This window comes from Anomaloglossus baeobatrachus, chromosome 1, assembly GCF_048569485.1.
Source record: "Anomaloglossus baeobatrachus isolate aAnoBae1 chromosome 1, aAnoBae1.hap1, whole genome shotgun sequence".
Taxonomy (NCBI): domain Eukaryota; kingdom Metazoa; phylum Chordata; class Amphibia; order Anura; family Aromobatidae; genus Anomaloglossus; species Anomaloglossus baeobatrachus.
The window spans coordinates 502,733,364-502,754,127 of record NC_134353.1 but is presented as its reverse complement, the minus strand read 5'-3'; the positions used below and the strand labels follow the sequence as shown (position 1 = coordinate 502,754,127).

Sequence of the window (20,764 nt, the reverse complement as noted above, 5' to 3'; positions counted from 1 at the left end):
AGTATGCCAGGAGGGGGAGCAATGATCTGCACAGCTACAAATAAAGCAGTGGGAAGCAAGGATTGTATTTGCTTCGGTGTACCTCACCAGAATCAGCCGATGGCCCTGCATCCTCAGGAAGGAGTAAGCCCGCTCTGTGGAAATCTTGGCACTCTTTCCTGGGGGGCGGAGCTTATCGTGGCCTGCGGGGGGCGGAGCTTAGCGCTAAAAGAGCGCCAAGAAGAAGTCAGTGTGCCCCCCTGCTGTCGGTAACAAAAAACAGCGGGAAGGGAGCTTCTGTGACAGTTTTTTCTCCCCCTCCCTCCAGCCAGCACACAGCTAGTGGGAACAAAGACTGCGAGTTCATGAGCCCTGGGAACCCTCCCCTGCCACTGGTAGATTATGGCCAGAGTCACACTTGCGAGTGCCTCGAGTGTAACTCGCGCGAGTCTCTCATTGAATCACCTGGCATGGACTCACTCTCAGGACAGGATCATCTCAGCTGCATAGACATACATGCAACCGACCCGCTCCTGTCAGGAGAGTGCGAGTCAGTGCCGGATGATTCAATGAGAGACTCGCAAGTGTGACTCTGGCCCATCTCTGCAGGATTCCCTGCAATCAGCAAGGGACTCCCCCTCCTCCAGCCAGCACGCAGCTATGGTGGGAATAATGACTAAATTCAGTAGTCCTGGGAGCCATTCCCTGCACCATCTTTCTCCCTTTGCCTGGGAAACCAGTCAGGGGGGATCTCACCTTAACACTGCCTCAGTCCAGGCAGTGGAAATAGCAGAGTCAGCTTGCTGTGTCCGGCCACACAGGTGCAATGTATCAACTCAGTGCCTGCAAAAAGGAGCTGAGGAAGTAAGCCTCTGCCCTGGGCTCTGGAAAAATCGATGTCTGTGGGACCTGTCGTCCAGTAAAAGGCAGCCCAGGATCCAGCGTCGCAGGAGGGAGTACGTGGAGGCGACACTCCGCGTTCCCGCCCGTTGATGGTATTGGGAGATCGGTCCCTAGGGGAAACCGTCGCCCTCAAAAAATAACAAAACCTTGAAAGGATGTGCCTCCTACAGACACTAAGCTAAAACTGAAGTTGCCTGGCCCGGCCAGGGGGTGTATACTGAAGAGGAGGAGCTAATGTCTTTTGCATCTACTTAGTGTCCTCCTATGGATAGGCAGCATAACACCCATGGTCCTGTGTCCCCCAATGAGGCGTCAGAGAAAAAACATTTTTATACATTCATAACACACACTATTACAACACAGGGATGGGTAGGAAGGGGTTACTAGGACACACATCACCGTTTCTAGGTTAGAACGCATTAGGGACCTGACAGGTTCCCTTTAACCATTTTGTTTCATATGGTTTGTTGCTTAATAATGTATGAACAAAAGAAAAACAAGAAATGAAAATTGACAAGGCTGTGTGCACACGGTGCATTTTTGCTGCATTTTATTTCTTGCAGATTTTCAGAAAACTGCAAGAATAGTCTGATGCCAGCAAAGTCTATGAGAATTCTGAAGTGTTGTTAACATGTTCAGGACTTTTTCCTTGCAGATTTTATTGCAGAAAAGATCTGCAGCATGTCAATTCTTTCTGCATTTTTTTCCTCCGTTTTCACCACTGAAATCAATGAAAGAAGGGAATTTTGTTTACTTACCGTAAATTCCTTTTCTTCTAGCTCCTATTGGGAGACCCAGACAATTGGGTGTATAGCTTCTGCCTCCGGAAGCCACACAAAGCATTACACTTTAAAAAGTGTAACCCCTCCCCTCTGCCTATACACCCTCCCGTGCATCACGGGCCCATCAGTTTTGGTGCCAAAGCAGGAAGGAGGAAACTTATAAATTGGTCTAAGGTAAACTCAATCCGAAGGATGTTCGGAGAACTAAACCATGAACCAAAGAACAATGCAACATGAACAACATGTGTACACAAAAAAACAACAGCCCGAAGGGAACAGGGGCGGGTGCTGGGTCTCCCAATAGGAGCTAGAGGAAAAGGAATTTACGGTAAGTAAACAAAATTCCCTTCTTCTTTGTCGCTCCATTGGGAGACCCAGACAATTGGGACGTCCAAAAGCAGTCCCTGGGTGGGTAAAAGAATACCTTGAATAAAAAGAGCCGTAAAACGGCCCCTTCCTACAGGTGGGCAACCGCCGCCTGAAGGACTCGCCTACCTAGGCTGGCATCTGCCGAAGCATAGGTATGCACCTGATAGTGTTTCGTGAAAGTGTGCAGACTCGACCAGGTAGCCGCCTGACACATCTGCTGAGCCGTAGCCTGGTGCCGCAATGCCCAGGACGCACCCACGGCTCTGGTAAAATGGGCTTTCAGCCCTGAAGGGACCGGAAGCCCAGACGAACGGTAGGCTTCAAGAATCGGTTCCTTGATCCACCGAGCCAAGGTTGACTTGGAAGCCTGTGACCCTTTACGCTGGCCAGCGACAAGGACAAAGAGCGCATCAGAACGGCGCAGGGGCGCCGTACGAGAGATGTAGAGTCTGAGTGCTCTCACAAGATCTAACAAGTGCAAATCCTTTTCACATTGGTGAACTGGATTAGGACAAAAGGAAGGTAAGGAGATATCCTGATTGAGATGAAAAGGAGATACCACCTTAGGGAGAAAATCCGGGACCGGACGCAGAACCACCTTATCCTGGTGAAACACCAGGAAGGGGGCTTTGCATGACAGCGCTGCTAGCTCAGACACTCTCCGAAGTGATGTGACTGCCACTAGGAAGACCACCTTCTGCGAAAGACGTGAAAGAGAAACGTCCCTCATCGGCTCGAAGGGTGGTTTCTGAAGAGCCGTTAGCACCCTGTTAAGATCCCAGGGTTCTAGCGGACGCTTGTAAGGAGGGACTATGTGGCAAACTCCCTGCAGGAACGTGCGTACCTGCGGAAGCCTGGCTAGACGCTTTTGAAAAAACACGGAAAGCGCCGATACTTGTCCCTTGAGAGAGCCGAGAGACAACCCCTTGTCCATTCCGGATTGAAGGAATGACAAAAAAATGGGCAAAGCAAACGGCCAGGGAGTAAAACCCTAAAACCCTAATCAGAACACCAGGATAAGAAGATCCTCCACGTCCTGTGGTAGATCTTGGCGGACGTTGGTTTCCTGGCCTGTCTCATAGTGGCAATGACCGCTTGAGATAACCCTGAAGACGCTAGGATCCAGGACTCAATGGCCACACAGTCAGGTTGAGGGCCGCAGAATTCAGATGGAAAAATGGCCCTTGAGACAGCAAGTCTTGTCGGTCTGGCAGTGGCCACGGCTGACCCACCGTGAGATGCCACAGATCCGGGTACCACGACCTCCTCGGCCAGTCTGGGGCGATGAGGAGGGCGCGGCGGCAGTCGGATCTGATTTTGCGTAACACTCTGGGCAGCAGTGCCAGAGGAGGAAACACATAAGGCAGTCGAAACTGCGACCAATCCTGAACTAATGCGTCTGCCGCCAGAGCTCTGTGATCTTGAGACCGTGCCATGAATGCCGGGACCTTGTTGTTGTGCCGGGACGCCATCAGGTCGACGTCCGGCGTTCCCCAGCGGCAACAAATCTCTTGAAACACGTCCGGGTGAAGAGACCATTCCCCTGCGTCCATGCCCTGGCGACTGAGAAAGTCTGCTTCCCAGTTTTCTACGCCCGGGATGTGAACTGCGGAGATGGTGGAGGCTGTGGCTTCCACCCACAGCAGAATCCGCCGAACTTCTTGGAAGGCCTGACGACTGCGTGTGCCGCCTTGGTGATTGATGTACGCCACCGCCGTGGCGTTGTCCGACTGAATTCGGATCTGCCTGCCTTCCAGCCACGGCTGGAACGCCTTTAGGGCTAGATACACTGCCCTTATCTCCAGAACATTGATCTGAAGGGCGGACTCTGGCTGAGTCCAGGTGCCCTGAGCCCTGTGGTGGAGAAAAACCGCTCCCCACCCTGACAGACTCGCGTCCGTCGTGACCACCGCCCAGGATGGGGGCAGGAAGGATTTTCCTTTCGACAGAGAAGTGGGAAGAAGCCACCACTGAAGAGAGACTTTGGCTGCCCGAGACAGGGAGACGTTCCTGTCGAGGGACGTCGACCTCCTGTCCCATTTGCGGAGAATGTCCCATTGGAGTGGACGCAGATGAAACTGCGCAAATGGAACTGCCTCCATTGCTGCCACCATCTTCCCTAGGAAGTGCATGAGGTGCCTCAAGGGGTGTGACTGGCCTTGAAGGAGAGATTGCACCCCTGTCTGTAGTGAACGCTGTTTGTCCAGTGGGAGCTTCACTATTGCTGAGAGAGTATGAAACTCCATCCCGAGGTAAGTTAGCGATTGGGTCGGAGTCAATTGTGACTTTGGGAAATTGATGATCCACCCGAACCTCTGGAGAGTCTCCAGAGCAGTATTCAGGCTGTGTTGGCATGCTACCCGGGAGGGTGCCCTGACTAGAAGATCGTCTAAGTAAGGGATCACCGAGTGTCCCTGAGAGTGTAGAACTGCCACCACTGTTGCCATGATCTTGGTGAAGACCCGTGGGGCTGTCGCCAAGCCGAAAGGCAGAGCCACGAACTGAAGGTGTTCGTCTCCGATGGCGAAACGCAGGAAGCGCTGATGCTCTGGTGCAATCGGCACGTGGAGATAAGCATCCCTGATGTCGATTGATGCTAGAAAGTCTCCTTGGGACATCGAGGCGATGACAGAGCGGAGAGATTCCATCCGGAACCGTCTGGTTTTCACGTGTCTGTTGAGCAGTTTGAGGTCCAGAACGGGACGGAATGATCCGTCCTTTTTTGGCACTACAAACAAGTTGGAGTAAAAACCGCGACCACGTTCCTGAAGGGGGAACGGGGATCACAACTCCTTCTGTCTTCAGAGTGCTCACCGCCTGAAAAAGAGCATCGGCTCGTTCGGGGGGCGGAGATGTTCTGAAGAAACGAGTCGGAGGACGAGAGCTGAGCTCTATCCTGTAACCGTGAGACAGAATGTCTCTCACCCATCGGTCTTGGACATGTGGCAACCAGGCGTCGCAAAAGCGGGAGAGCCTGCCACCGACTGAGGATGCGGTTTGGTGAGGCCGAAAGTCATGAGGAGGCCGCCTTGGGGGCGGTTCCTCCGGCGGTCTTCTTAGGACGTGACTTAGACCGCCATGAATCAGAGTTCCTCTGGCCCTTCTGTGGCCTGTTGGACGTGGAGAATTGAGACCTGGCTGAGGGCCGAAAGGACCGAAACCTCGGTTGTATCTTCCGTTGCTGAGGCCTGTTTGGTTTGGACTGGGGTAAGGACGAGTCCTTTCCCTTGGATTGTTTAATGATTTCATCCAATTGCTCGCCAAACAGACGGTCGCCAGAAAATGGCAAACCGGTTAAGAACTTCTTGGAAGCAGAGTCTGCCTTCCATTCGCGTAGCCACATGGCCCTGCGGACTGCCACTGAATTGGCGGATGCTACCGCTGTACGGCTCGCAGAGTCCAGGACGGCGTTCATGGCGTAGGACGAAAAAGCCGACGCCTGAGAGGTTAAAGACACCACCTGCGGAGTAGAGGCACGTGTGACTGCATTAATCTCAGACAGACAAGCTGAGATAGCTTGGATTGCCCATACGGCTGCGAATGCCGGAGCAAAAGACGCGCCTATGGCTTCATAGATGGATTTCATCAGGAGCTCTATTTGCCTGTCAGTGGCATCCTTGAGCGATGAACCATCTGCCACTGCTACTATGGATCTAGCCGCCAGTCTAGAGACTGGAGGATCCACCTTGGGACACTGAGCCCAACCCTTAACTACGTCAGTGGGGAAGGGGTAACGTGTGTCATTAAGGCGCTTAGTAAAGCGCTTGTCCGGAAAAGCTCGGTGTTTCTGGACTGTATCTCTGAAGTTGGAGTGATCGAAAAACGCACTCCGTGTACGTTTGGGAAAACGAAATTGGAATTTCTCCTGCTGAGAAGCTGACTCCTCAATCGGAGGAGCTGGAGGAGAAAGTTCTAGCACCTGGTTGATGGACGCTATAAGGTCATTTACTATGGCGTCCCCGTCAGGTGTATCAAGATTGAGAGCAGCGTCAGGTTCAGAGCCCTGATCTGCCACATCCGCTTCATCCTCTAGAGAGTCCTCATGCTGAAACCCTGAGCAGTGTGATGAAGTCGAGGGAAGCTCCCAGCGAGCCCGCTTAGCCGGTCTGGGACTGCGGTCCGTGTCGGAGTCCTCACCGTGGGGCCTAGTAGTCACCCCAGGAGCACTTTGCTGCTCCGACCGAGGGGGGCCTGGGGGCAATGAGTCAACAGTGCCCGGGGCCTGTGTTACCGGTCTGTGCTGCAAAGCTTCAAGTATCTTGGCAGACCATCTATCCATAGACTGAGTCATGGATTGAGAAAGTGACTCAGAAAGTTTGTCAGCCAACACTGCAAACTCTGTCCCTGCCACCTGGACAGTGGTAGCCGGTGGTTCTACCTGGGCCGGGGGTCCCACCCGTGGCTGAGGCTCCGGCTGAGTGAGTGTCACAGGGGCCGAGCATTGCACACAATGAGGGTAGGTGGAACCTGCAGGTAACATAGCCGCACAAGAGGTACAGGTTGCAAAATAAGCCTGTGCCTTGGCACCCTTGCTTTTTGCGGACGACATGCTGTTGTCTCCTCCTAGAGCAAACAGTGAGGGTATATAGCCAAAAACAATTACTGCGGCCGAACAGAGTAAATGTATACACAGTAAGGATATATATATATATACAGTTCGGCACCCAGGGGGGCCAGCACCTAGTAACAGGTGCGGCTTACCGACCGCCCTCAGCGGTTGTGTGACCACCAGATTCCCTGCCTGGGCCTCCCAGAGCTGTGGAGCTCGGTCTAACGTTCTCCACCTGCAGAAGTGCTGATAGCAATGGCTGCCGGCGTTCTGAGAGGAGGAGGGAGCCGTGGGCGTGCCTCAGAAAGTGCGGGAATCTGGTGCCCGCAGTGCTCAGTGAGGGGGGAGGAGGATACCTAAGTATGCTCCAGCCCTCACCGCTGACGTCTAGTCAAGTGTCCCGCCCTTACCCCTGACTGGCAGGCCCGGGGGCGGGAGTATGCGGTACTAGGCCGCAAAAGCCGGGGACTAAAGTTAGTAATGTGGGCGGGAAACAAGCGCGGTCGGCGCGGTAGTCACGGTCACAAAAACACCCAGCAGCTGCTGCAGCGTCCTTTACACAGGCGCTCTATGCGCCGTCCCCAAGGGGACACAGAGTACCTCAGAGTAGCAGGGCCCTGTCCCTGATGATATCCGGCTCCTGTCCGTCAGATTCCCCCAGGGGCTGCGGAGGGAGCCCGGTCCCAGTGTATGGTGACCGGTTAGGATCCCACTTCACCCAGAGCCCCTAAGGGATGGGGAAGGATAACGGCATGTGGCTCCAGCCTTTGTACCCGCAATGGGTACCTCGACCTTAACAGCACCGCCGACCAGAGTGGGGTGAGAAGGGAGCATGCCGGGAGCCCTGTTAGGGCCCTCTTTTCTTCCATCCGACAAAGTCAGCAGCTGCTGCTGACTAAAATGTGGAGCTTGCGTGAATGTGTCAGCCTCCTTCAACACAAAGCAAAAAACTGATGGGCCCGTGATGCACGGGAGGGTGTATAGGCAGAGGGGAGGGGTTACACTTTTTAAAGTGTAATGCCTTGTGTGGCCTCCGGAGGCAGAAGCTATACACCCAATTGTCTGGGTCTCCCAATGGAGCGACAAAGAAAATAACCGTATAAAATAAAAAAACAAAATCGTGGAGCGTTTTTATTCTGCCGAAACATGCAGATTAGGGTGCAGATTGTTTCCAACCAAATAATCAGCAAGGTGTGCACATAGCCTAAGGGTATGTGCCCCCGGGACAATGTACCCGTGGTTTTTGCAGCGGAAAACTTTCGGATTTATCTGGATTGTTTAGATAAATCCGCAGGTTTTAGCAAGTACACACACTCCCCATGTTATCCTATGGGACATGGGGAGTGCTGTGTCTATGCTACGGTATGTGCGGCTGCGGAATATGCAGCAGCACATAACTGCATGTCAATTATTTCTGCGGAAATACCTGCGGAATTCCCAGCCCTCCGCTATTGAGATAGAGGCCGTGATTTCCGCAGGTAAGCCGCACGAATATCCGCAGGTTTACCGCAGATATTTCGCTGGAATCCCGCAGCAATGGATAGCTGCGGATTCCGGGGACCTGCTGCGAGAAACCTGCGGCCATACCTGTGGATATATCTGCGGCTACATAGTCCCGTGGACACACAGCCTAAGGGGTGCTTCACACATAGCGAGATCGCTACCGAAATCGCTGCTACGGCACGGTTTTGGTGACGCAACAGTGACCTCATTAGCGATCTCGCTGTGTGTGACACTGAGCAGCGATCTGGCCCCTGCTGCGAGATCGCTGCTCGTTACACACAGCCCTGGTTCATTTTCTTCAAAGCCGCTCTCCCGCTGTGACACACAGATCGCTGTGTGTGACAGCGAGAGAGCGACGAAATGAAGCGAGCAGGGAGCAGGAGCCGGCATCTGGCAGCTGTGTTAAGCTGTAACCAGGGTAAACATCGGGTAACCAAGGTGGTTACCCGATATTTACCTTAGTTACCAGCCTCCGCAGCTCTCACGCTGCCTGTGCTGCCGGCTCCGGCTCTCTGCACATGTAGCTGCAGTACACATCGGGTTAATTAACCCGATGTGTACAGCAGCTAGGAGAGCAAGGAGCCAGCGCTAAGCAGTGTGCGCGGCTCCCTGCTCTCGCGGTTATGATCGCTGCTTCGGCTGCTGTGTTTGACAGCTAAGCAGCGATCATAACAGCGACTTACAAGGTCGCTGTTACGTCACAGAAAATGGTGACGTAACAGTGACCTCGTTGTCGCTGTCGCTTAGTGTGAACCAGCCCTAACACTGATTTAAAGAATGCTAATTTCTGATAAATGCCATTTAAACAGAATGGAAACAAATGTTGATTAGAAAGGGATTGGCAGCATGTGATATTTTCTAAACAATAGGAATGACTGACCTTTCATGCTTAAATGTTGAGACAGTAAAATTCTTCAGGAAGTTGCCAATTATAACATTCGGACATTCCAGAGCAACAAGATCTAAAACATATTATAAGATAATGTAGTTATAATCCATCAACTACATAATATTTAACACAAGAGATTTTCCTATGCAATTACTTCTTCTAATGGTGCATTTACCCAAGAAAAGATTATTTAATAAGCAAATAAAGCAAATCTGTTACTAAAAGTCCCTCCCTTACAGAAGCACTACCATGAAGAAGTTTTTTAGTTTTTAATACACCGCTCTGGCAAAAATTAAGAGACCACTGAAAAAAATTGTCCGTTTTTCTGACTTTTCTCTTCATAGGTATATTTTTGAGTAAAATGTAAATTGTTCTATTATTCTATACACTACTGACAACATGTCTCCGAATTTCCAAGCAATAAATTTTGTATTTATTTTCTGAAAATGAGAAATGCATATAACATCATATAATAACATATAACATATAATAATAAATAATATAACCCTTTAAAAGTCAATCTTTATTAATATGGAATTTGCACTAAAATTCCAAAAACCCAGTGCAAATAACAAAATAGAATAGAAAATAGAAAATGAAAGGGAGGAGGGTAAGATTCTCACCTTAAAAAAAGATATACCTCCCTCCTGTCCTCTACCTACAGCGGAGGTCGGCACCCTATAATAGTACGATTGTGGCGCCCCCACTCAGCGACGGCTGTCCCTGTGGAAGCCCTAATATGCCCTCACAGGAGTCATGAAAATCAAAGACATATAAGCAGGGTAGGCTTTAAGTAGTGGACAGGGTAAAAAGACGCACATATATCCCTCTATCCGTCAAGTGTCGAATAATGGATACGTGTAAAGGGGTCCTCAACAGTGCTTAAATAACCAGAACCTCATATTATCCTCTAGTCAAAAGTAGAGGGGGGGTCAGGTCTTATTGATAAACGATGTAATATCCCGATAATAAATAAACCTCTGGTTGCTCTCCTATATCACCCTTCTATTATGACATCACGCTATCCGATGATTTCTTTTTCCTGAGGAAGGAGACAGAGATGTCTCTGAAACGTGTAGAACTGTAAAATAAAAGGAAATCTTTTTATCTACAGCATCTGTGGTTTTTAGCGCGGCATTTAAACCGGTTCTTACTTTTTTTATATATATATATATTACAAATTTCTCTCCGGGGCCGCTGCTAAACCACCAGACACTCACAAGCGATCATAGGGGGTTGTGACTGGTACAACCTCACCAGGTGAGTGTATCTCTTTCTTGCTCTTCTACCCTCATACCGGGTAAGACCCTATTGCGCTTTTTCCCCTCCTACAGCTTCATAAGGTGCCAAAATGTAAGCAGTGGTTAAATTGGTTTAGTATTATATTCATACTCAGTACGGCAATCTTGTCATCAGCACTTAGCATTACCGTTTTCACTGATAAGCACACTTTATGGCAGTGGTAACACTGTATACACCCATTGGTTTACAATGGGAGTATCTGAAAAACAGTTCTACTGCTTTAACAGATTGTAAGGTGTTTGTTTCGATTATGAACACCTTATGATTGTTTCGTAAGGTGCTCAAAAAGCATTATGTGACTTACAGTTCCCCTTCCTAATGGTGAAACACTTGGTATTATTTGTATTTCGACTGTGGACGGATTCAGTGACCATATAATGCCTGGACTCACCACAGGTCCCCTGTCCCTAACGGACAAGCTCATATTTGCCCTTGTGGTCAGTGGGGGCATTGTAGTCCATATAGTCTGTGAAATATGGCTGACAGAACCCAGTGTTACAATGCATATTTATTGATCTGTCAGTGGTTCCATACCAGTTTTTAATGGATTTTTATCTGAATTAATATTTCAGTAAAAGATTGTCAATTCCTCAGTAGTATTTTTGTCTCACTTTTTGGATATGGGATATCATTGAAATATATTGATGCCTGGGTCTAAACCAGCTAAAAATGTTAATGTTAAAATAAGCACAAAATTAATGAGTTAGGTTTCTAAATCTGAGATTGGTGCAGCCATACAAAAATCAGAGCAGCTATTAATCACCGCAGTGCCGTGCTAACAAGTATGGGGCACTTTACATCGAAAAGTCAAAAAACCCCAACCAAAACATCTCAACTTGTTAGCTTTTATGTGAAAATATGGGGCACGGACAGAGTATACAACAGGCAAATACATAATGCTTACCCTTCCGTTTTATAATCTTAAGATTGATGAGTTTTGTTAGAATGTCCAAATACCACAAAACACGGGCTTTCCGATCAATGTCTTGCGCATACTTAAGCTCCCCAAGTTCTTGAAGTACATATGAACCATGTCTACAAGGAAAAGACAGGTATAAGTTATCACCATATTGGTCTGAAGAGACTGAATATATATAGCAGGCATGTGTGTTTGTTTCATTTGGAAACAGCCAATGGTACCACTGGCAGAGGAATATTCCCCACCGTAACAAAGAAAGGAAAGACCGATATCCAAAATAACCAATCTTTACACTGAGTGGATTTCTCAAAAAAAAAAATAAATAAAAAATGGGCCCATACTAACTGATAAGATACATTCCATTTAATCGGGTTTCACAGGCTCTCCCGACCATTCTTGTGGGTGATTACGGAGATCATAGATACTTGTGAGGGATGCGGTGTATGGTCTAAATGGATTTTTGCCTCTGGTAATATAATCAATCGGACTCACTACATACAAACTTTACAGGCATCTGAATTAGTAAAAAAATCCCTTCTTTGCATGCACAGGACAGATATAGGACTGCAGTGCTTTAGTCCGACTTTATCACCATATACACAATAATTAGTTGGCTTACTGTTTCTTTTCTATCTTTTCCTTGAGCTCCTCGGGTGTGATATTCTTAAAAGCAGCAGCAACGTTTTCCAGGGATTCATATTCCACAGGAGGAAGGACTTAGGAAAGGTTAAGAACAAGTATCTACAGGTACTTCTGGCAAATCACATGTAAAACATTTCTTCCAGCCACATGCATCTATGCATAATTACACTGTGTGCAGAATTATTAGGCAAATGAGTATTTTGATCACATGATGATTTTTATACATGTTGTCCTACTCCGAGCTGTATAGTCTTGAGAGCCAACTACCAATTAAGTAAATCAGGTGATGTGCATCTCTGTAATAAGGAGGGGTGTGGTGTAATGTCATCAACACCCTATATAAGGTGTGCTTAATTATTAGACAACTTCCTTTCCTTTGGCAAAATGGGTCAGAAGAGAGATTTGACGGGCTCTGAAAAGTCCAAAATTGTGAGAAGTCTTGCAGAGGGATGCAGCAGTCTTGAAATTGCCAAACCTTTGAAGCGTGATCACCGAACAATCAAGCGATTCATGGCAAATAGCCAACAGGGTTGAAAGAAGCGTGTTGGGCAAAAAAGGTGCATAATAACTGCCTATGAATTGAGGAAAATCAAGCGTGAAGCTGCCAAGATGCCATTTGCTACCAGTTTGGCCATCTTTCAGAGCTGCAACGTTACTGGAGTATCAAAAAGCACAAGGTGTGCCATACTCAGGGACATGGCCAAGGTAAGGAAGGCTGAAAAACGACCACCTTTGAACAAGAAACATAAGATAAAACGTCAAGACTGGGCCAAGAAATATCTTAAGACTAATTTTTCAAAGGTTTTATGGACTGATGAAATGAGAGTGACTCTTGATGGGCCAGATGGATGGGCCGGAGGCTGGATCAGTAAAGGGCAGAAAGCTCCACTCCGATGCCAGCAAGATGAGGTGGGGTACTGGTATCATCAAAGATGAACCTGTGGGACCTTTTCGGGTTGAGGATGGAGTGAAGTTCAACTCCCAGACCTACTGCCAGTTTCTGGAAGACAACTTCTTCAAGCAGTGGTACAGGAAGAAGTCGGTATCGTTCAAAAAAAACATGATTTTCATGCAGAACAATGCTCCATCACATGCATCCAACTACTCCACAGCGTGGCTGGCCAGTAAAGGTCTAAAAGATGAAAAAATAATGACATGGTCCCCTTTGTTCACCTGATCTGAACCCCATAGAAAACCTGTGGTCCCTCAAAAAATGTAAGATCTACAGGGAGGGAAAACAGTACACCTCTCCGAACAGTGTCTGGGAGGCTGTGGTTGCTGCTGCACGCAATGTTGATCGTAAACAGATAAAGCAACTGACAATCTAATGATGGTAGGCTGATGAGTGTCATCATAAAGAAAGGTGGCTATATTGGTCACTAAGTTTTTTGGGTTTTGTTTTTGCATGTCAGAAATGCTTATTTCTAAATTTTGTGTAGTTATATTGGTTTACCAGGTGAAAATAAACAAGTGAGATGGGAATATATTTGGTTTTTATTAAGTTGCCTAATAATTCTACACAGTAATATTTACCTGCACAAACAGATATCCTCTTAAGATAGCCAAATCTAAAAATAAACCCCACTCCAACTTCCAAAAATAGTAAGCTTTGATATTTATGAGTCTTTTGGGTTGATTGAGAACATAGTTGTTGATCAATAATAAAAAAATCCTCTAAAATACAACTTGCCTAATAATTCTGCACACTGTGTATATTATAATATATATCTATTTATTATAGTCTATTCAGCAATATGCTGTGTGCTCTGTTGTGAATTAGTCACCTCTGAGCTTGCAGCGCAATGCATCCTTATAGAGAATGTGTCAACTGGTAGTCACCATGTAATCTGAGACCAGCATGATATAGGGGATGGAACCCTGGTCTCAGCTATGTATCATTTACTGGGCTGTGTGGTGGTGTTTCAAACAAATCCGTGTTTTATCAGCAGGAGATTATCACTACAGAACTACGTGTCTCGGGCCTCTTAGTCAACCTGATCTGTGTAATCCCACCCCCACCACTGATTAACAACTTTGTCAATATACAGTGTACACAGAAATCTACCAATCAGTGGTGTGGGCAGGTTGTACAGGGCTCAGCATTCTGAGCACTTCTTGATCTGCAGCAGAGAAAACTCTGATTGTATCAAAATAACAGCATGCAGACTAGCAAATGACACTGCTTGAATCAGGGATTCAGACCCTACATCACATAGGGAAACCTACATGACATAAGGCATAACACATCAACAGCCTCACTTTGTCCTGTTGAAGGATACGTTGATCAAATTCGTATACGTTCTCCCTTTTGTCAGCTTTAGTATTGCATGGAGGCAAGAATAGTGAATAGGACTCCTCCTCTTTCCGCTCCACAACTTCCTGCACCAGATCTGTAAGGATAACAGATAACATATTATTCACAATTACAGTACAGATGCAGATGTATTCCCATCTCTATTGTTAGTCCTAGAGACTGCCTGATTCAATGGAAGGTCCTACATCAGGGATTTTACTCTCCAGCTAAATCCAGGTTTGAAATGCTTGTGGCTTCTCCCCACCTGCTGCTCTAGATTGACAGGGCTCTGCCTACATGCGTGTATATGTAAGAAATTGTGGAAGAAAGCGCAGAATACGGTCTTACCAGGTAAGGTACCAGGTCACACGAGGTGATTACAGTCACCTATTAGGGTTGTGCCAGTCACATTGCCTAATCATACATCAGATATGGCGACTGCTGCAGCCCAGGAGAGGTAGATAGACGTCAGAGTAGAGAAACCGGGTGTGTGCCACACTGTCACCAAACACGTCCAAATGTTGATTGTTTTAAATTTCTTTATAATTCAGGTTCACGTGTTTGAGAAACGCAGTCTCCTTCATCAGGACATTGAAGAAAAATCAACCAGGTAGTTTTTTCTTCAATGTCCTTATAGAGTTTCTCCGAAACACGTCGACCTGAATAAAAAGAAATTTGAAACGATCAACATCTGCACTTGTTTGGTGACAGTGTGGCACACACCCGGTTTCTCTACTCTGACGTCTACATGCATGTATAGGGAGCAATCTGTTAATCCAGGGTAAAAAGATAGGGAGAAGCTGTTAGGAACAGAGCTGCGCTGTAGTCTATTCAGACAGGCTAGACTATTAAAATTAGGTTTTTCTTTGAAATACTGCATGTTTCAGAGTTAAACATACCTGGTTGAGATTGTGCCTGATACATGCTGACCCTGGATTGGGTAGCATGTATCAGATGCCAGGTTCTGTTTAAACCCTTAACGACTTATGATGTGATACATCCGTCCTAAGTAGTTTCCCTGCCTTTGATGTGGGCTTGCACGCCGAGCCCACATCTCTTTCATTCAGCCTTCATCTGCCTGCAATCAGCCATCATCTTCCCCTACAGTCATAGGTGGAACACAGCTGTTAATATGTGAAATGCCACTGTCAATCATGGGAAGCCAAAGGTCTGTCATCACAATACTCTTGTGAAAACCAGCTCATAGCTGGCGTTCATAGGAGACTCTGATTTTTGCTTTACACAGCAGTGCTGATGTACTGCAGTGTATAACACATGCAATCAAATGATTGCAGGTCTAAGTCCTCTAATGTATCTATTAAATACAATCAAAAGGAAAAAAAATGTTTTAAAAATGTGAAAAAAATATATAAGTTCGAATCACCCCCCTTTTACCACATTAAAAATGAAGAATTTGGTATTGCTGCGTTTTTATAAATCGATCAAAACATAAAATAAAATTAATCAGATCGGTAAAAAGCATAAAAATAAGAAGCTAGAATTGCGTTTCTTTCGAGTACTAAAACAACTGAAAAAACCTGTTATAAAAATTTGTTCCTACCACCAAATTATATCAATAAAAACACGGGCTTGGGGTGAAAAAAACAAACAAAAAAAAAAACTAATAAAGAAGGGAATTTTGTTTACTTACCGTAAATTCCTTTTCTTCTAGCTCTAATTGGGAGACCCAGACAATTGGGTGTATAGGCTATGCCTCCGGAGGCCGCACAAAGTACTACACTTAAAAGTGTTAAGCCCCTCCCCTTCTGCCTATACACCCCCCGTGCTCCCACGGGCTCCTCAGTTTTGGTGCAAAAGCAAGAAGGAGGAAAAAGAATTATCAACTGGTTTAAAGTAACTTCAATCCGAAGGAATATCGGAGAACTAAAACCATTCAACATGAACAACATGTGTACACAAAAAAACAGGGGCGGGTGCTGGGTCTCCCAATTAGAGCTAGAAGAAAAGGAATTTACGGTAAGTAAACAAAATTCCCTTCTTCTTTTTCGCTCTATTGGGAGACCCAGACAATTGGGACGTCCAAAAGCAGTCCCTGGGTGGGTAAAATAATACCTCGTAAGAGAGCCGTAAAACGGCCCTTTCCTACAGGTGGGCAACCGCCGCCTGAAGGACTCGTCTACCTAGGCTGGCATCCGCCGCAGCATAGGTATGCACCTGATAGTGCTTCGTGAAAGTGTGCAGGCTCGACCAGGTAGCCGCCTGACACACCTGTTGAGCCGTAGCCTGGTGCCTCAAAGCCCAGGACGCTCCCACGGCTCTGGTAGAATGGGCCTTCAGCCCTGAGGGAACCGGAAGCCCAGCCGAACGGTAAGCTTCGATAATTGGCTCCTTTATCCACCGAGCCAGGGTTGATTTGGAAGCCTGTGATCCTTTACGCTGGCCAGCGACAAGGACAAAGAGTGCATCCGAGCGGCGCAGGGGCGCCGTACGAGAAATGTAGAGTCTGAGTGCTCTCACCAGATCTAACAAGTGCAAATCCTTTTCACATTGGTGAACTGGATGAGGATAAAAAGAAGGTAAGGAAATATCCTGATTGAGATGAAAGGGGGATACCACCTGTGAGGCAAATCCCGGGATATGAAGATGAATTATGACTTCCAGTCATAATCGCTCATCACTCCCTGGCAGTGCCCCCCTCCCTTCTTGTTCTCAATGTCCAGCATCTGTGAAGGTGTTACACCTCCATGGCCATCTCCTGTGATATGGAGATGAGATGATGTGGGAACAATGGACACAGGAGGACTCCCTGCCGTGACCCTGTGGTAGGAGCTGCTATCTAATTAGCAAGCTTGGAAGTATCCAGACAGAACGACTCCAGTAAAAAATGGTTCATATCTCGCAAGCCATATTTCCGATAAATATGGCAACCATAAAAATGGTGTCTCCGCATGCGGACGATGCTGGCACACCCTTTTTATGGGAGCGGGAGCTTGGGAAATACCCCAGGCGTGATATCAGCCAATGTGGAACTAGTAGACGAGTCATGAGTCCTCTCATTCTGTAGCTAAATTCATAACTGTCACAATGAGAGCATTGGCGTCCGCCTACGACGCTCCCAGGCAAAGTTATGGCCCATATTCCATGTTGTGGATTGTCCATAACTCCAGCCAGGGGTGGAGCAGTGCTCCCTCTGAGGTCACTAAGGTAGGAGGGGACCTGGATTTGCCCAGGTTGATAACCCTACTTCGGCCATTTTCCAGGGTTCTTTCGCTGGGGGTCACGTGTAGGAAACATCTGTGGGAGTTCCTGGAAACCTGGCCTACAGCGCCCCCCTGTGGCCAGACGCACAAGGTAACTGCGGGAACTGTGTATGCCTGTTTGTAACCCATGCTTTGCTTGTAACTGTACTCTGACATATGTATATTCTGTAGATTCCCTATTGTATATATTGTAGTTTCTAGTGTGCTTTAGGCCGATTAAATTATATAATTAATCTTGGGCTGTTCTGTTATCTCGATCTTGAATCCCACGTCTGTGTGTTCGGCTAATAGTTACCGTGAAGCGGTTGGTGGCAGCGAGTTGTGCCAAGGATTATTGTGGGGAGGCCAGTGAGATTCGGGGAGGTTTTATATATTCCGCCCGCGGAGGTCGGGGGAATATATACCCTACTCTCACCGGGGACCCTTCAATAATCGGCATAAGTAGTATAGCGGCCTCCTTGCTTATTGTTGGGCAATTCCATAATTGGCCTGACTATAAGAGGGGCGCTAGAGAGCGCGTCACGTGCTCTGTCTGTCGGTCGGGAGGTATAAAGGAGGGGTGACCCCCACTTGTTACCCCCCGATTGTGACGTACTGGTAGCCAGCGCGGGGGATTTCTGAGTGACCCCCCCGGTGGTTTGTGACATATTGGTGGCATAGCGGTGGGATCGAGATAATAGTGTGTGTGAGTGTGAGACCCATACTCCCAGACACTAAAGACTGCCTGCAGCAGCTGTGGCTGCTGGGGTCTTCAGACTAGCTCAACACTAGAGTGTCAGAGTGCAGATACTGTAAGGTGTGTGGAGGCATCAGGTGTCAGTTCTGTGTCAGTGACCAAAAGTCTGCAAGAATGGCTGAGAGCACCAGGAGCAAAGCCAAAGGAATGGCCGATGCTAAGGCCAGAGACGATGAGGAGGTTGTCCACGAGTCCTCCAGGAGCCAGACGCCAGAGAACAGCTCTGCAGAGGACATCGCACAACCTGGCACTGCTGGACAAAATGAGGAGGAGCTCGCCCAAGGGTCCTCAACGAGCCAGATGCCAGCCCTCCGCTCTGAAATGGACAGTGAATCACCTGGCTCTGCAGCGTGCCGCAGATCACCACTTGCCAATCCCTCCGGCCTGAGAGGTGCAGAGGCCCTCCTTCAAGCTGCCTTGGCCAGGCTTATGGCTGGAGACCGGGATACCTACGAGATACTCATGGCCGAGCGTGGGCGACAGGCAGCGCGTGACGCTGAGGCTGCGGAGCGGCAAGCAGCGCGTGACGCTGAGGCTGCGGAACGGCAAGCAGCGCGTGAGGCTGCGGAGCGGCAGGCAGCGCGTGAAGAGCGAGAGCGAGAGCGACAGGCAGACCGTGACTACCAGCTGCAGCTAGCTCAGCTCCGGCCCTCATCAGCCACATGTGACCTTCAAAACACCAAACTTCCAAAGGTCCGTGTTGAGGACTTCCCAGTGCTGGAGAAGGATGGAGACTTGGACTCTTTCCTGACTGCTTTTGAACGGACTTGCTTGCAGCACCATCTGGACAAGGATCAGTGGGCCAAATACCTGACCCCCCGTCTAAGGGGTAAGGCCCTGGATATCCTTGGGGACTTGCCTGCTGAGGCAGATCAGGGCTACGACACCATCAAGCGGGCCCTGATCCAACAGTACAACCTCACTCCAGAGTCCTACCGCAAGAAGTTCCGGACCCTGCAAAAGGGACCAAAGGACTCCTGGGCTGACCACCGGCGGGCACTTGCCCGAGCTGCCGACCACTGGACCCAAGGCCTGCAGCTTTCCACCGGACCGGAGATCCTGGACTTGTTCATCACGGAGCAACTCTTGTGGAACTGCCCTGAGGATCTCCGCCAGTTCATCCGAGACCAGAAGCCAAAGGGATCCACGGCTACAGCTGCCCTGGCCGATGACTACACCAACAATCGGGCTCCTGAGGCCAGGAGAGCAGCCACCAGCAGCACCTGGAGAGGGGGTAAGATGAATTCTACGACTGCCCCACCTGCCCCTAGACTGCAGGGGGTGTCCCCCTCAACTCCCCTCTCCAGGCCCGTGGCAGAACCAAGACGGTGCCACCAGTGCAACCTACCTGGACACTTCAAGGCCATGTGCCCTCAGCGTCCCAAGGCCCCGGCTCCGTCCCCGTCCCAAGGGCCGCCCAAGGTGTATTGTGTGGGTGGGGGTGGTGGTAGGTCCCTGGACAGCTTCCAACCTGTCACCGTCGGCCGGTCTGTGACCATAGGACTGCGAGACAGCGCCTCGGAGGTGACTCTGGTGCGGCCTGACATGGTGTCCTCCCAAGACTTGATCCCGGGAAAAACCCTCGCTGTCTCCGGGATTGGAGGCATTGACCCGGCGCTGCCTGTTGCTGACATTTATGTGGACTGGGGCGCAGGGCGAGGGGTGAGGGAGGTGGGGGTAACTGATCGGATCCCTGCAAACGTGCTACTTGGGACAGATTTGGGGCAGATAACCTCCCAGTTTGGGCCCCCCCCAAGGGCTGAACCTTCAGCCCGTACTGACATGATTCCTAACAATGTTAATGTGTTATCTATGAATGATGTAAGGGAGGAGGGAGTGAACTCTGATATTTCTGCTTGCATAGACACCATAGACACACACTCAGCTGCAGCTGTGACAGGGGAGGGGGTCAGAGAAAGGTGTGACAATGCCTCTACAAGTAACCAGCCAGTGAGCTGGGATCTGTTGCCCTCTGCAGGGATAAGCAGAGAGCAGGGTGCTGCAGGGGGAGGACCAGTGTGTGGGGTGGGGGCTACCACAGCAAATGTGGGGTCCCCAGAGATTTCACAGCGGGGTTCTGTTGCTGCAGGAGGGGAACAGGCAGGTGAGATTGGGGCCGGTCCAGGAGCGGAAGTGCTCCCAGGTAAGATCTCGGTGCATGGTTCCCCCACAACCGGGGTGTCAGGAAGCCAGGTAGGTCTGCCTGAACCGGCGACTTGGTCAGGAACGGAGGAGGAGCAGGCACGACCCACGGTCGCAGCGGCTGTGGCCGCTGTCACCCGCAGTGGGAGTGCTGGAAGCCAAGGGGCCTCCCGGAGGTCCGATAGCTCTTCCCCTTCTGACCAAGTGGCCGCCGAGTCAGGCGGAGGCCAGGACACAGGTCCCGGGGTACTGACCGAAGATGTGACAGTCTCGTCGATTCTGGCCACATCTAGTCAGGGGTTTCAGGCAGCGTTAGAAGCTGACGACAGCCTGAAAGCTCTTAAGGAGCAGGCGGCACAGCCTCCCTCGGACTCGGACCCGGAGCGAGTGGTCTGGGACCAAGGACGGCTGTACCGGGTCACGGTCCAGCAGGGTTCACCGGAGGCGTGGCCCAGGGACCGACAGTTGGTGGTACCCTATCCGTTCCGGACGGAGTTGTTGCGGATCGCACAGGAGATTCCGATGGCCGAACACC

The 20,764-nt window shown here is 49.1% G+C and overlaps 1 protein-coding gene across 3 annotated transcripts in view; it reads right to left on the bottom strand.

The window, feature by feature from the left end:
• The window catches only part of POLR1E (RNA polymerase I subunit E), a 102,098-nt gene that overhangs the window by 15,678 nt on the left and 65,656 nt on the right, over positions 1 to 20,764 (bottom strand). For all 3 annotated transcript variants that reach the window (XM_075315848.1, XM_075315839.1, XM_075315830.1), the window contains exons 7-10: positions 14,117 to 14,227; positions 11,815 to 11,911; positions 11,181 to 11,311; positions 8,966 to 9,047 (exon numbers count right to left, since the gene is read on the bottom strand). In XM_075315848.1, the coding sequence (XP_075171963.1) occupies positions 8,966 to 9,047; positions 11,181 to 11,311; positions 11,815 to 11,911; positions 14,117 to 14,227 (421 nt within the window). The remainder of the gene's footprint in view (positions 1 to 8,965; positions 9,048 to 11,180; positions 11,312 to 11,814; positions 11,912 to 14,116; positions 14,228 to 20,764) is intronic.